Genomic DNA, 16,089 nt, shown 5'->3' with positions numbered 1-16,089 from the left:
AGCAACAATTAGCATCCTGTGTTTGAGAGGGAAATACATGCCTGTCTGTTTCTCCTAAACTGATGGTGAACATTGCAGCGAGGAGCGCTGCTGTACACGATTGGTCATTCCCTGCTAGGGAGAAAAAAAGCTAAAGTACTTGTTTCAGATGCAATACGTCCCACAGTAAAGTAGCCCTGCTGATTGCCCAGCAGTCCTGTGGAGTAGCACTTAAAGCTAAAGTTGACCAAAAACCAGGAACTGTGAATTTGCAGCCATAGCATTACCCCACAGCAACAGCAACAATAACTCATTCCCCAACCTTTATGTCTTTTGCTCAGCCAACCAGCACGAAATATCAGACAACCTGACTATTGTATATCATTAGAAAGGGGGATATCCAAATATGGAATGTATTATTCCAAAAGTATTACCTTCTTTTGTGACTGAAGAAAGAAAGATTTCCTAGAAAGGGTGACGAGAGGTAAAGCAAACTGCTTGCTTGGCACAGACACGCCTTTCTGTTTGGCTTGCTGTGTACAGTAAAATAGCAGCACTTGCGGCAACACAAACGTTGCTAGGTAAATTAAACCCTGCCATTTGGCGACTTGTCGTGCCGAATGCGCCAAAGCATCTCCTGCGATGACATCACCGTGTGGTTGATAAGGCTCTTCAGGATCATGAATATGTGGCCTCACCATAGAAATATCATCGGCGCCACAGAGAAGCACAAAGTAACCAATAACACTTTACAATAACATTACATGAATTGGCATCATCTAATGTAGTTGTTAACTACTAACTTCCGAAAAGTTCTTCTCTATAGCTTTGTTAACGTATTTGCACATCATTAATTCTTGTTAAGAACTACATTAGATAATGCCAGTTCATATTGGGATTAAAAAACAGTTCCTGCATCAGTTAATGGTTAACAAATGATAAATGTATTCTATGTTTTCATAATGTATAAATAATCGTGTAGCTAATACATTAGTTAATGTATTTGTTAACTACTTACTAGATTTCATGCTTAATGAATGTATTTGTACAACATTAATCCATGTTAAAAACTACATTAGTTAATGCCAATTCATGTGACCTTATTGTAACGTGCTACCAAGTACACTACAAGAGATTCTTGGAAATGAGCAAAAGGTACATTCTGTACAGTCATTAGAAAGAATTTTTCCAGGCAGGGAGTGGTCAATGTGTGGAATAGCCTGCCAGGTCACGTAGTAGAGGCAGAAACTTAAGACCAGGCTTGATACGGTGCTAGATACTATCTAGCCTGTAGGGAAATCAGAGCACAAGGTACAATTTAGTCAGGAAAATGGTGAGCACTGTTGGACTGAATGTCCTGCTCTTGTCATTATGTTATGTTTTGTTATGCTAATATGCAACCTCGCAATGTTTGTGTACATGTGACAACTTTTAAGTCATTCACATATGAATGGAATGCCCACACCCAGTGAACCAGGAACAGCTCAGAGAGAGGACTGTCACTAATTTAGCAGTTTTGAAGGTTTATAAATAAAATTTCTCATATCAACTGGGTCACATAGTTGATAGAACAACATATCCCTAATATAAAATGAAAACGACAAGATTTAAAATCAGGTTTCCTTTAGCCTGCTGGTTCACCTCCCAGTCAACTACACATTTTATTTAACTGATATTTCACAACCATCCTAAGTTTAAAAACAGTTAAAAAATAAAAAATAAATTCAACTCTCTTAATGGTGAAAGATTCAGTCATCATTAATCCTATATTTTGACTCACAAATAAATGTGTTCTTAATCACAGAGAAGCTAATGCTACTGACTACTGAATTAGCCCACACGGGTTTGTAACGCAGAGTGAATGCGTTAATGGAGTGAAGATTAAGATCTCGCGGCCTCCCTACCTGTTTGTTCAGGTGCGCGGCTCACACACATTTGGGCAGGTATGCAGGTAACTGAGGGGGAGGGGTGGAAAAGCCACCTCTTCCTGTTTTCGCCGTCCTCACAGGGCTCGCCCCAGCTCATGCCTCTTCCCAACGCTTCTTCCTGATTTTTCTTCCCCAAGGGATTAGTTTTTTTTGCATTTTGTTCAGGGGGGCAGCACTTAAAAACAAACAGAAATTTACCTTGCGTCTGAACACCTCGCCCCACACTCAGGAGATCCCAGTTCACGTATCCCGCACTGCACGAAAAGGTGAGTACTTCTTTTTTTTAGATGTTTGATTATATTGTTGATGCATTCTCAACCTTATGTGTTTACTTTGTAATGGGGTATTGTCCTGTCATGGTGTTTGTGTGTTCTCAACCTTAGGCGTTTACTTTTAAAGATGGTTTGAACTGTCACGCTGCTTTTTTTAAAAACCTGACTAACTACATGCTGAGAAACTTTGTTGCCCCTAGGAGAGTGCGTCACGGCATGTGATATGTATTGGAATGTTAAACATTTTTGTACTACAGACAAGTTTTACAGTTTTGCACGTTCCCCCAGACAGACTGGGGAAGGTAATTGCTCACTGGTGGAAGGACATGGCAAACTCAAAGGATTCGGGCATACATTAATTTCTCCTAAACCAGTCCTCGTTTCAGACTCCACACAGCATAAGTTCCAGAACATTCGATCAAGTTAAGAGGGTTGAGTGAGAAATGTACCAGTGTAATCCTTGATGGCGTCTATAGGTTGTAAATTTTTCCTTTCTGTTGGAGAGACTCAAGTCTGCCCGCCCTGTCTCCACGATCCCTGCTCAGTAGGCATGAGACACAATTTTGTTAAAATCATTTAAATGTAGCAGTCAGTTTCTGATTGCGAATGACAGTTGGGTGAAGTGCACACTTTATACGAGTGCAGCACACCGCAGGTATATCCCTGTGCTCTTGGTTTGAAACTGAAAGAACAGGACCTCACCCACCATATGTGCTTGGTGTTCACTGTACTGTGAAAACACATTTTGAAATTGCGTCAAATGCCATGGTTATCTAAATCTTTTAGCGGTTTATCAAACCTTTCATGTTTCCTCCTCTACACTCGTTTCATTTTGGGTCGGCTGGGGGGGGTGGGGGGGGGTTGAGTTTACTGTCGCACACAAGAGATTAAAAACTGTCTTTTCTAAACAATGTCAGGCTATGCATATCAAACACTGGCAGTTTGTAAACCTGGCTGTTAAATTAGGAAAGGTCATTTTCTAAAATGGAGTGTACTTTCCGCATAACTATCAGAATATTTGCACTGTCACTGTAAAATAAACTAAGAATTAAATGAGTGGAGAGCCTGCCCTTACATCCCTGTCCGTACATCTGTCAGTGATTGCTTCCTATGCTGCCGTGCAGAGCCAGCTGTCTCGTCTGTACTGCTGGCCATTATTCTGCACATGGTTAGCTGTGCTCCACTGAATTGGCAGCAGGGGTTGCAGCACTGAGTGCTGATGAAGACGGTTGGGGATTCCAAACGGGGGGGGGAAATCGGGACAAGCATTAAAAAAAAATCCACATTCTTTTAACAGTTTTACAGCCTAGTGCAAGCTTGCAAGCTCAACCACCATGAGTCAGAAGCACCGATCTAGACCCAAGTAAAAATATTCATGTACTGCACTCACGTAGCAAGGCACTCAGTTTTGTTGATTCTTTGTTTAGGAAAATATTTCAAGCAAATTTATATCGAAAACGGGAGAGGAAGGATCAAATAACGCTACCTCATGTCATAATTCACTGATGCTCACGAATCTAACCAGGGGTCAAACACACAAGATTAACCCTTCAAGTACTATAATCATAAAGCGAGCACCTGGCCCGATGTCTGTCCGTCTCCCCCCCCAGGGCAGCCAGAATGGACGCGTCGACCCCCCAGGCGTGTGACCGGCAGCTGTGTCAGTACCACGGGAAGTGCGTGACGGTGGACGGCGAGCCCGTCTGCGAGTGCCTGCTGGGGTACCGGGGCGCGTTCTGCCAGGACCGGGTCAGCGAGTCCATCCGGGTGCCGCTGACGCTCGGGGTGCTGGGGGTCATCGGCGGGGCCATCCTCCTGGCCTTCGCCTGCAGGTTCATATGGAAGAGGGTGAAGACGTTTCGGAGGTACCCAGGCCCTCCCCTGACACCATACGCCTGCTTTGTCTTTTGATCACCTTCCCTCGCCTCCCTATCTCTAAGCAACAAGAACCAGATTCACAAAATTGTGAAAATTTCGAGTAAAATGTCTCGTGATTAATTCACTTGCATCACACCATCCCGTGGGTCCGATGACTCCTATGAATCCTATGAACTTGTCAGTTAAGTACCTGTGGTCCACCTGTGAAGCTGTACATGATGTGTCTCTCAGACTCACGCCTGATGAACATGATTGGGCTTTCCAAAATGGGTGAAATAGGGGGGAATGCATTAGAAACAACCTTTCAGGAATATCAGTTTCATTTAAGATTAATTTAGTTTGGCTGTACATTTATTTTAACAATGTTTGCTAGCCTGATGCCCTTACCCGACATACAGGGAGTGAGCCAAAAGAAATCTAACCCATCACAATCGGAACACTTTAATTAATTTGTTGTTGCTCTTACCTGTATTTGAATTTAAATTAACCTTATTTTTATCTGATGTATATTCACCAAGTAGGCAGTAATCTCCCTGTCTTTGTGTCCACAGGAAATCTGTGGGTACTTCACAGAGGATCGCCCTGGTGGAAATGGTCGACAGAGGAACCTCCAGTTACAATCAGTCGCTGTAGGATTTCAGACCATTTGCCTTCAATTGCCTTTCAAATCCTTTGGAAAAACTGACGGAACAACTCTGTGAGACCCAGAATGCACTGCACCCACTTACATTCGCACGCAGATCTAAAAGAGGCATTGATGTTGACGTCACCACGTCAACATTTTTTTTTCCGTAAAGCTTGAAAGCTTGAAGACTTTTCATCTGATTGGAAGCCATTTTGCAGACTTTGTTTTAGATTTTAGTACAGTGGGGTGGAATATTGACTAACCCCCAAACCTAACAGGGTGAACTGGGTAAACAAATGCCTGCCAGATAAGCTTCTCCCATCCACAGGATCTCCACAAGGGTGGTACAGTACATTGCCAATCCCCTCCATTATATCTGCTTCAGAGACAACTGCAGGAGCCCATATATGGACAGGCAAATTTTACAGTTACAGTATTTTTCTCACCGCCTCTTTGCGCAATAGTGAGCGGCTATTTCTGTGGTAAGACATTGAGAAATCAAAGTTGTGTCAGGTTGTTGTTTTTCAAAAACACACTGACCAGATTTAATCTTCAAAACTGGAAAAACGATTCTTATATAGACTCCGTTCCAGTAATCTCATCCAGTGGTTAATCTGATAAACATTTAAGTTAAAGCTTGAGATAGAGAAATTTTTATTGAAAATAATCTTGAGCCTAAAAGCAATAACTTATTTAAATGTAATTAAAGTGAGTATATTAATGAAAACATTTTTTTTAAATTGTGTGACTGCATACATTTTGTAACAGTGACAGTGATATAAACCACATTACTTTAAGGTTTACATTACTGTGCCCTTATCTGTAAACACTGCCCTTATCTGTGAATCTGATTTGGTAGCTATTAATATTAGTTTACCTGAACAAATATTCAAATCTGCAGTATTTTTCTGTCACCTTTCTGATAGAGCTGCTTCTGTGCTGCTGTCTGATTTTTTAAAACTTTTTTTTTAAAACAAACTTCTTTTTTACATCAAGCACTATGGATATTCTTAAAATACTATACTTTATCAACTGTGTAAAGAAATGCCCCTTGGTATAACTTTGATTACATTCCTTTAACAGAAATTCTAATTGTTTCAGTTAAATTATCAAAGTTGCATCAGCACTGAAAAGAGCTTAATATTGCTATGGAAAAATTGCATATGCTACCTCTGGTTTTATACTTGCTCATTACTCACTCCACAAATGAGTCCATAAATCTGAGGTTTATATCTTTGAGCTTGTACCTGTATTTAACAACAACAACAACAACAACAACAACAGCAACAACAAGTTCAGAAAGATGACTTGGATCAAATAAAATAAAATGAAAATGTTCATGAACACTGATTTTGTTTCAAAATGGCGTTCTTCTGAGAAGAGTTTGGGTTTCTCTTGCTTGGACACCGCAATAAATGACTGTCTTAACTGCACCTGAACTGCTTTTGTCATTTAAATAAATAAATAAATAAATAAATTCCCACCCTAACGTGGAAAGGCCAATTGTCTGCAACTGCAGCCGCGTTCATGTGTGAACTGAACCACTCCACCGATTCGGGAGAGCGTAGAGAGCCGCAGTTCTCCTCTGAAAAACACATGGTGTCACCAGCTGTTTCTTTTCACATCGCAGACAACAGCTAAGCACAAGGTGGAGTTGGAGGAAGACCTTTCGTGTGCTAGCACGTTCGTGGAACCCCCATGTCAAGTGATAGATGCCAGTGTGCTTGCTATATGGGTCAGCACATTTTGCATGCAGGGTCTGATTGATCTAGATGAGGGGCTAATCCATCCATGCCTCAACCAAATGAGCCATCCTGTTTTTGTTTTCTTTAAATGGCAAAAGATCATACCGATTGGTGTGATCCTAGATTGAAAAATTGAGGAATACATGCTGATTCTTAGAAATTAATAGAGATTGAAATAATTTTATTCCATAACTCATTTTACAAGACAGAAGTAAGCACAAATTCCACTCAAAATAATTAGATGTGTTCACAGTTACATGTCTGGGGGCTGTCTTACTGAACAGTTCAAAATGCATGAAAAAGCAGGTGTTTTCTTAATATTTTAAGCTATTTAAAGTAAACAGAACTGTGATGACTCTGTTTTATAAATTAAGTGTATTTCAACCTTTTCGATGCTATGGATATCTCTGAACCTATTGTGTTTTGGTTCAAAAAACACATCTGCAGTATATCCCTTGGTCCAACTTTATAGTTCCTCCAGTGATGTTTTTTTCCAGTTCCATCCCAAATACTTTACATGCATAAAATATATTAATTAGAAAAGCTCAGCGTTACTATTCACGGATAATACCGTATTAAGAAGTTCTGGCTTTCTTGCAAGTCATTGCATTATTTAAATGAACTGTTGTTGTCTGCTGGGAAAGTTCTGCTGGGAACTATTTTTATCCGGTGAATGCATGCAATGTCATCCCGACGCATGCATGAAGCACGACAGCAATGCTGCGGGGCTGGTTGGACTGTTTCTGGTAGAGCTGATACCTAAATCGCTGGACTATTTTAGGTTGACATTCAGAAAGGCTGCTTTATCGCTGCACCCTCACGAAAAACACAGGAGGAGGTTTGTTTGATGTTTTCAAACTTGAATGCACCCACAAGATACAACAAAGTTCACCAAACAAACTATATAAAGTGAAATAATTTTATTCCAAATTTAAAATTGATTTGATCTTTATGAGTGCAAATAATTTTGATACCTCCTGCATGTTTTTTGAAAAAATAATATCGCTCAATAAAACAGGTTTTCTAAAATATAACTAATATAAGACCCATTTTTCCAAACTATTTTCACCATGCTGATCAGTATTGATGATTATTTATTTTGTCATATCTTTTCTGACGTTTCTGATCTTGTCACCCAGTGAAATGCTCCACTCTGCTTTGCAATGCAGTCTAATGGGACCATGAAAACAAGCTTTGAAAAGCCCATAAACTAACCTCCCACAAAATAATACATAACTGCACAGCCTGAAGGGGACCTTCATTTATGTAACTTCCCAGCAGTCCATTACCAGGCATTTGGTGTTTCCGTTAACAGACTACTTTTTTTAGCGGAAGCGTACACTGTTCTCAGCGAGAACTGCGGCATGCAGAAGGATGATTTTTAACAACACAAACCCGATTTGCCTAAATCACACCAGGGACAGGCCAAGCCTTTCTGACGATTCATTTTCAATGCAGCCTAAATGTCGCAGCGAAACTGGAAAAATCGGCCATGAATTGTTACTAAAATAATCATTCAGTTAGCTATTGGTTTACTAGCTTTGTTAACAGGTTCTTCAGTTATTTACCCTTTGGCTTGCTCGCCACATGTTGGCAATACAAAATCAAATAAATTATAGTGCTTGGAATATTAGAAATCCAGATTGCATAGTTTAGTTATAGTGCAGTTTAGAGGGGTCGGATGATACATCTGGAGCTCCAGGCTGCATCAAGGTATAGTGGTAAGTGGTAAGTGGACATTTATATAGCGCTTTTATCCAAAGCGCTTTACAATTGATGCCTCTCATTCGCTAGAGCAGTTAGGGGTTAGGTGTCTTGCTCAGGGACACTTTGACATGCCTAGGGCAGGGATCGAAAGGCAACCCTCCGACTGCCAGACAACCGCTCTTACCTCCTGAGCTATGTCGCCCCTAAGGGGCATGGGCATGGGCAAAGGAGGACCAGGGCTGCAGCACTCTGTTGCCATGGAGCTAGGGACAGGGCTGGAGCAATCCCGTGAACTCAGGGTGTGGAAACATGGCTGGACAGGTCTGTGAACTCAGGGAGGGAGAGGAGCCCCAGGAAAAAAGAAACAGAGAAGACGAGATTAGGCACTATAATGATCGTCAACACACAAAGTAAATATCCCCCAACTCGATACAATTATGCTGTAACCCTGTAGGGCTAACTCAGATCATACGCTCATGCACTTGGCCAAACTACCAAGTGCGTCAGCTCCGTTAAGGCCAGCTTGACACTGACGCTACACTACAGAGCATGTCCGCTTTGTAAGAGATCTCTTGGCAGCTCAGATGTGTCTAAACAGCCCATTAACAAGTTCTCCTTAGATCTGACGAGCAAGCATCTGGTCCTGCTGGCTTGAGTGGCAGTACTGCAAGTATACCCCAGCTTGCTCAGCAGTCCAGACAACCGCATCTAACTTCATAAACTCCACAATTTAACTTTTTAACAGGAAGTAGGACTATAAGAATGGCTAACTAAGAGGATCGCCTGCATTTTCAAAGTGCAGGTTAAAATCACCAAGCATCACCACTCTGCCATAGCTTATAGCTAAGTGTGCAGGTTAAAATCACCAAGCATCACCACTCTGCCATAGCGTATAGCTCAGTGAGAGAGGAAGTCTGCATGGTTAGCCATGAATAAAGCCAGAGGTCTGTAGGCAGTCACCAGGGCAACAGGCTGAGAAAAAAAGGCAGTTCCAACTGTCATCAATCCGAGACAGGTTCATGAATAGCACTTCAGAGGAATCAAATTTCTAATCGGGTTTTAGAATTGTGTGAATAAGGTAATTGTAAATAGTAGCAACACCACCTCCTCTTCGACAAAGACGTGGGATCGGATTATATATGAAAACCCGGCGACGAGGACTCGTTTAAAGAAAAGTTCTCATCCACTTTCAGCCATCTTTGAGTGAGACGTACTACGTCAAGACAACAGAGCAAAGCAGGCTTAAACCTATTTGGCCAACAAGCATGATGCTGTGCCCCCTAAACTAAATCAGCTTATATCAATATGATATTTTTCATCGTCGTGCTACATAGTTCGTCCTGAGAAATACTGCACACATCAAAGCATTCTAAACTACTTTATTATGCTCACAAGCTAGCTTTCTCTGACGCGTGTACTACAGATGACACTTAAATTATGACAAATTATTAAAGCAGGAGGCACAGGAAGAACAGAATAAGACTTTACAGTAAAGCAATGGTACAGAACTTACTGTACATAAGAGAGTCAATATTTGGATTGTTTTCAATAGGCCCATTTACTGTAAGACAGCAGCCTAGGAAACATATTTGTTCTAATCACTTTGATTTTCACAACATATTATCTCCCTCCACTTTAAATTTTGGATGTACAAATTGGAGAAATATGCCATTGTTGTCAGATGATGAGCATTAAAGGCATACTATGCAGGATTGTTTAGCCTGTGTTTACAAACAAAGAAGTCTCCTCCTCAGTCTTCCACCCCACTCACCCTCGAGTACCCGACTGAGTCAGACATGCAAATTCATTAGAAACTACTGGTAAATTTCTCCCATCAATTACTGGACGTTAGGCCACATTGTCCGGTCAGGACCACGAACCACGCACATGTAGCCTACAAATAACTGGACATTCTGGTCAAAAACCTGACATCTGGCAATCCTAGCTGCATAGTTAGAGGCAATGTTACTTTTTACAGGCCCAACAGAAAACGAGCCGACTCCACCTCTCTTGCCATCCCTCCCCATGGCAGACTTCAGCTGATGCCATAGAAGGAAGAGCAATTTCAAGGTTACAGTTACTCTAGTTCCTGAATCAGTCCTGTTGTCTTGTTTTCTTTCTTTTTTATTCACTGTATCTGCGTTATTTTATAATATTTTCAAGTTGAGAATCCTACATAGTATACCTTTAATGAAAAAAGCAAGCACATCTGTGAGTTGACAGGTGATAATGCTCTCAAAAACTGACTTTGCTTTAATAATTTCAGCAGCAGTATATTCAGACAGAAACTTAAAACACTGAACACTAAAAAAACACACAAACTTAATTTTACCTAAGAAAAGCTGGAGGTGCTGGTGCAGCACCAGTCCATTCAGTACTTTTCACACGGACCGTGTCCGCAGACACGTGTGTGACGTGGGCACACCGTCGCAGAGGCGGTGGGAACAGGTAGCGCCATGCAAGCAGGATGTGGATGACTTGCAAAAATAAATGGAGGGACCTGTGGATTGCCATCAAATGCAAGATGGCGAGCCACAATGCATTAATGGGTGGAGTGGAAAGTTTCAGTTTCTATGCTGTGGTAATTCATTAATCTCTGACTGAATAAACACTTGTGTTGTCCTGAGTGAAACAGGTATGAGGCCAGATTTACAGAAGAATTTTATTGTTTAATACCAAACTGATTGATAGCTGTTGAGAATAATTTCGGAATTGAGGAATTGCAATACAATGCCCATTTTAATTTATAATTAGAAATACATACATCATCATTCATTAAGAATTCTATTTGACATAAAACCCACTTGTAGTTACACAAAATTCCCTAATGGAGTGCGCTAGATATGAAATTCCTCATTTGGAGGAATTTACTTAAATCAGAGTTTGAATGCAATTAACTCAGTCTAATGTGGGGCACACCCTCAAACTCTGCTCCACACGTACTTCACACATAGCTCCAAACCCGCTCCACACATCCACCACACACATAGTTAGTTTCCCTTCACTTGCACACCATTTACGCGCCAAACTGTGAATTCTGCTGAAAACTGCTGTGCTGTGCAATTTTGGAATTAGGCCATCCTTGTTCAGGCATATGAAAAATCTGAATAAGCCCCAGCTGTCACAGAAATTGAGATTCCAAAACAAGAGTTTTTCTGTACACTCTTGTCAGAGACTGCTCACTGAAGTCTCCCAGAGTTTGATGCGTAAGGTGAGAGCTCTAGAAACAAACGCATGTTCAAAGGATTCGCTTCAAGTCTAATATTTTTGCATTTAATATTTGTATGAAAATATACATTCTGAAAAAACAAATAGTAGATTCATAAAACTTAATGTAAGAGGATCTGAGGAAGCATATTCAGGATTTTTTTTCTATTCTCTCATCATCTATTTTAAATTGGACCTGTCTTCCTGAGACAACTATGGCTTTGGCTGAAAAATAGCTTTGGGGGATTTATACTTGGTTCATGAGTTAAAAAAAAAAAAAAAAAACCCCATCAGTAAATTGTGTTCGCTATTTGAACTGCGGTGAAATAGATTAGGATTAGACTAGACTATATTACACCGAATACTGCATCTATGCCACTGCTTTAATGTCAGTTACTTCCTGCTTCCCTCACATTAGTTATTGAATTTTTATCTATACTGCACGGTAAAATCTCCAGTATCAATTCAACTCAGTGTTAATTCAACTCTTAACAGATAACATTTGGTCCAGAACGGACAGTTGAGTTTAATTAACAAAGGACATTTTACTGTGCGTGTAACCAAATTACATTTGAGAAGCCTATCACTTAATATCCTTTGAATTTTTGGCATCTCTTTGATTGTCTTTACACATTTAAAAAACATGTTGCATTAAAATAACTTGTGTTATTTCTTTTACACGTTGCATAGTTAAGAGACCACATTACAGGTTGATTTGACCATGTTTTAAGATAAGAGTGTATATGTTAAATAATTGTCAAGAAACACTGTAGGCCATTTAATACAGTAGCATTTGTTTTATTGCTTGAAGGGCAACACGAAAGACACAATTAAAACAAAATTCAGGGAGCATATACCTACAAGAAGTCAGGGAGTTATGTTTTATTTCTGTACAAAACTAATACACCAGTATTAGTTGTCGTAATCTTCTATTCACAGTTACACGCAAGTATTATTTTTTTGTGTGTGCAGTGATTACCAAAAATTGGAACTAAAACTTAAGGATAAATTGACCGAATGTATGCCTTTGTCTTATCCAAGAATACTCAAAACCAACCGTACACTTATCCTAAGCGTGGGTCGGTGAACCACATAATTTACACCTTTACAAGTAACACATTGTTGTTTCATAAAAGAAATCATTTATAGAAAGAACATGGAACTTTTTATAAGTGGGGCTGCATCAATTCACATCAATTCTGTCAAACCTTCTGACCACAGGAGAGCTAAATGACCGCACTGGCCGATCTGTTTAGAAACAGGCTAGGCTACAAATATAGAATCGAAATATAGTTACGGACCAACGAGAAATATTAGCATGCTCTTCAAATTCCACGTACTATGCCAGTATAACAAGAACATATGCTCAACTGCGCTTATAGATCTGCATAAGTTATATAAACATTACAAAGACTCAAATACTTTAGAACTGCGAGTGTAACTATCTGCTATAGCTTGTAGAGCTACTTCTGGGTCCAATTTTTCAAACGAGATAATCAAAAGTTCCACTGCCTGTAAACCCGTTTATTCCCATGATTTACAGAGATCAAATAGCCTATGCGCGTACAACGTAAGGTAACAGAGAAGGGAGAAATAGTGCTAAGATACTCGTCAACCGCTGCGTCCATCATAGAAACGTCCTCAATTAAAGTCAGTGTTTTGGTTCAGGTTCGATTTCACAAATCGGCGTCGTAAGGTCTGCCGCCGTAAGATGTGCTGGTTGACCGATTTCCAGGGGTCTTGGCCCGGGGGAAGTCGTCGTCGAACGAATCCTTGGAGTAAGGGACGCTGCTTGCGGAACTTTTACTCCTGCTGATACTGGGCACTTCGATTCTTCTGGCCATTGGATATTTTGTGTGGGTGAACTTCTCGGGGGGGTCTGATGATTTCTCACCGCGGTTCTTTCCGCCACAGCACGAGCACATCACAATGACCATAGCAAGTCCAGCAAGTACTTGCATGATGCCCCCGATGTAACCCAGCACGATGCAGTAGCCCACCCGAATGTCGTCACCGGTCGCCGTCAATGAGGTTATGTTTTTCAGAATGTGAGTGTACCAAGCGACTGGAATTATGGTCATGACGCCCGAAAGGAAGATCAAAAGTCCGCCCAACCCGGCGATAGTGTAGTTCGGTCGGTCTCTCCAGCATCTGACTCCAGGGGTGGCTATAGCCAGGCCAAGTAGGGTGACCAACAAAGATGCCACCATTAAACCCTGCGCCACGGGGATGACTTGGTTGTTGAAGTATGGCACGTCTGGCTGATTACATTCTATGGTCCGTGAGGAATCGAAAGTTTTGCAGATATCCCAGATCCCCTGTTCCAAGACGAGGTCCTGAGATTCGCTCGGGAGGTTCCGATTTTCCCTCCAGTTCGGGGCCACCGTGCTGGTCAGATCCAGGATCCACCCGCAAGGTGACAAAACCATTCCAAATATCAGCATACCGGGAGTGCGCATTTTGATCACGCTCCAGCACTAGCCTACTGGACGTATTCGTTGAAGTGTTGTGATTCTTCGAACTGCTGTTAGTGTCTCTCTGCTAAAACTTAAAACACACCTGCCGAAACGTCAAGGGGTGGAAACTTCGCAGTGTGGTCATATCAGAATAGCGTGTCGTCGAAAACTAATTCATAAGTGTCAGTTTACACTGATAGTTCACGCCCATAGGCTACCTGTTTGACCGGTGAAGTAGGCTATCCAAAATCCTGTTTGCGTATAAAAATTAAACCATGCAGTTTTATACAGAAAAAAAAAACATTTATTTACCAAAGTAGGTTTAAAAGCTCCAAATTGGGTAGTCAATTTGCTTTAAAAAATGTTTAAATTGCACAATATATTCCCTGAATATTTCACTGTATAAGATGACATTCATGATGTAATTTGTGGGAGGGCATGTTGACTAATGCGTAGGCCTACCTTAAAGTAAGAAACGTATTCAAATATAGGCTATTATGAAGGTAATGCATTAATAAAGGTGAGTGTTAGTTAGCATATATATGCCTAGTTTAGGCTACATTGCTTCGAATGTAAAAGTAGGCTAATGGAACATAAATGTTTCCTGTATGTTTGAGGCTTGAAACCTGCATTCCTGTAATTTCTGAAACGCTTGTCTTCTTGGTTCATGAAACATAACTTCTGGAATGTGACCCATCGGGTATTGCCGTGCATTTTACAATGTGGTAGTTTCAGTCGCCAAACTATTCTCTGTCGTAGTAGTTTCAGTCGCCAGTGCTATCGCAGTATGGTAGTTTCAGTCCCCATTGTATTCTGTATGGCACCGTGTGGCTGTTTTAGTGGCCACTGTATTACCCATTTTCGCGTTGTGCAGCCGGTGTTACCAATTACAGTGGTCTTCCTCCGGTCCAGTGCGTGCACAGCTCCTCTGGTAATGAATAGACGGATGTGCATCCTCGTCTGAACTTTCTCAAATGTATGTGGCTAACAGGGACAGCCGTCCCCCCAAAAATGGCCTCCCGAACGGATAGTAAGAAAGAAACAAAAACAGAGGATAAAGTAATTATTTTGGTTTCGTAGCACTTGCATGGATGAAGTTAACGGAGGTGTAACCACAAGATTTATTTATTTAAATAGCCTTTTACCTCATACTCCCGGGTGGCCAAACCTGCTACGCCACATTTTAAACTCTCCACACAAAAAAAAAACAAAAAAAAAAACTTCGCACTTCCTCCATTTACTGTAGGTGATGGAAACAAAACAACAATGGTTGATTTTTAAAATAACGTTTCTGCCTAACTATGGATTTCACTTTATGAACTGTGGTGCATGTAGGCAAAATGGAAAACACGTATATAATGCTAGTTCCAATGTGCATTCAAGGTTTTATTTACCCAACAATATTACACTAGACACTAGAGGGATATTGATTCAGTTTGAGAGTCTGACTGTCTATGTGCAAAGAAGGATATGTTACATGCTGCTTACAGAACTTCCTGTTGACCAGCTGATTTTACAGTGGCTGTGATTGATGATCCAAAGCATGAAAAAGTCCAGTAAGTCCAAAAATGAATCTATTCATATGTACGGCCCTGTTCTTTCCAGAGGCTGTACATATGAATAGAGTCATTTTATACCATTTGTCTTCACGTTTATAAACATACATATCAGTTTTTTTTATATTGTGCCAGTAGGCACAGGTGGCACCTGTCGTGGGAAATGGTTCAAGCGAAAACAAGATTAAATGTACTTTTTGAAGAATAATCCTGTAATATACGTGTGTACAAAACTACACGACTATCTACCCCTCTCTAGCATGCCCTTTAAGCACATAACTCTGAATTCCTCCCAATTCTGAAAACTCCTCTAATCTCTCAGTATTCAAAGTTAGCATTAGATTTTTGTTGCTTTACAGACAGTGCTTCAGAAACATCCGGTGTCATACAGTAATGTCACTTTGTCAGAAATAGCTACACTGTAAAATAATTGGCTGTACATTTACAGTAAATTACTGTTAACCGATTCACAGTACTGTCAAGCTATTCATGGTAATTTACTGCAGCATATTCACAGTAAATTACAATTAAATGACAACTACCGTATACTGTGATTTCACAGTAAACAAGGCCATGGATTACTGTGATATAGCTGTACGCTACAGCAATGAACTGTTTCTAACTGTTTCTATTACAGTAATCACCTGTGTTTTCACATATCAACTGTAAAAGTAATGTAACTCATTAGCCAGTAATTTACTGTAAAAATTTCACTGTCAAGGGATGATTAGGTGGC

The 16,089-nt window shown here is 40.6% G+C and overlaps 2 protein-coding genes across 2 annotated transcripts; one reads left to right on the top strand and one right to left on the bottom strand.

Annotated features, from left to right (window-relative positions):
- Nucleotides 1-1,917: 1,917 nt before the first annotated feature.
- LOC135239697 (fibropellin-3-like) lies at nt 1,918-6,115 on the top strand. The gene is made up of 3 exons (XM_064308564.1): nt 1,918-2,173; nt 3,790-4,044; nt 4,609-6,115. Exons 2-3 carry the CDS (start codon nt 3,800-3,802, stop codon nt 4,688-4,690), a joined length of 327 nt encoding a protein of 108 aa, XP_064164634.1. The 5' UTR covers nt 1,918-2,173; nt 3,790-3,799; the 3' UTR covers nt 4,691-6,115.
- Nucleotides 6,116-12,116: 6,001 nt separating this feature from the next.
- Nucleotides 12,117-13,959, bottom strand: cldn23.1 (claudin 23.1). The gene has a single exon (XM_064308499.1). It carries the CDS (start codon nt 13,798-13,800, stop codon nt 13,018-13,020), a length of 783 nt encoding a protein of 260 aa, XP_064164569.1. The 5' UTR covers nt 13,801-13,959; the 3' UTR covers nt 12,117-13,017.
- Between the last annotated feature and the right edge of the window lie 2,130 nt (nt 13,960-16,089).

Source organism: Anguilla rostrata, chromosome 14, assembly GCF_018555375.3.
Source record: "Anguilla rostrata isolate EN2019 chromosome 14, ASM1855537v3, whole genome shotgun sequence".
Lineage (NCBI taxonomy): Eukaryota > Metazoa > Chordata > Actinopteri > Anguilliformes > Anguillidae > Anguilla > Anguilla rostrata.
Note: the sequence above shows the minus strand (reverse complement) of the source record. Positions and strands in the feature narration are given on the sequence as shown.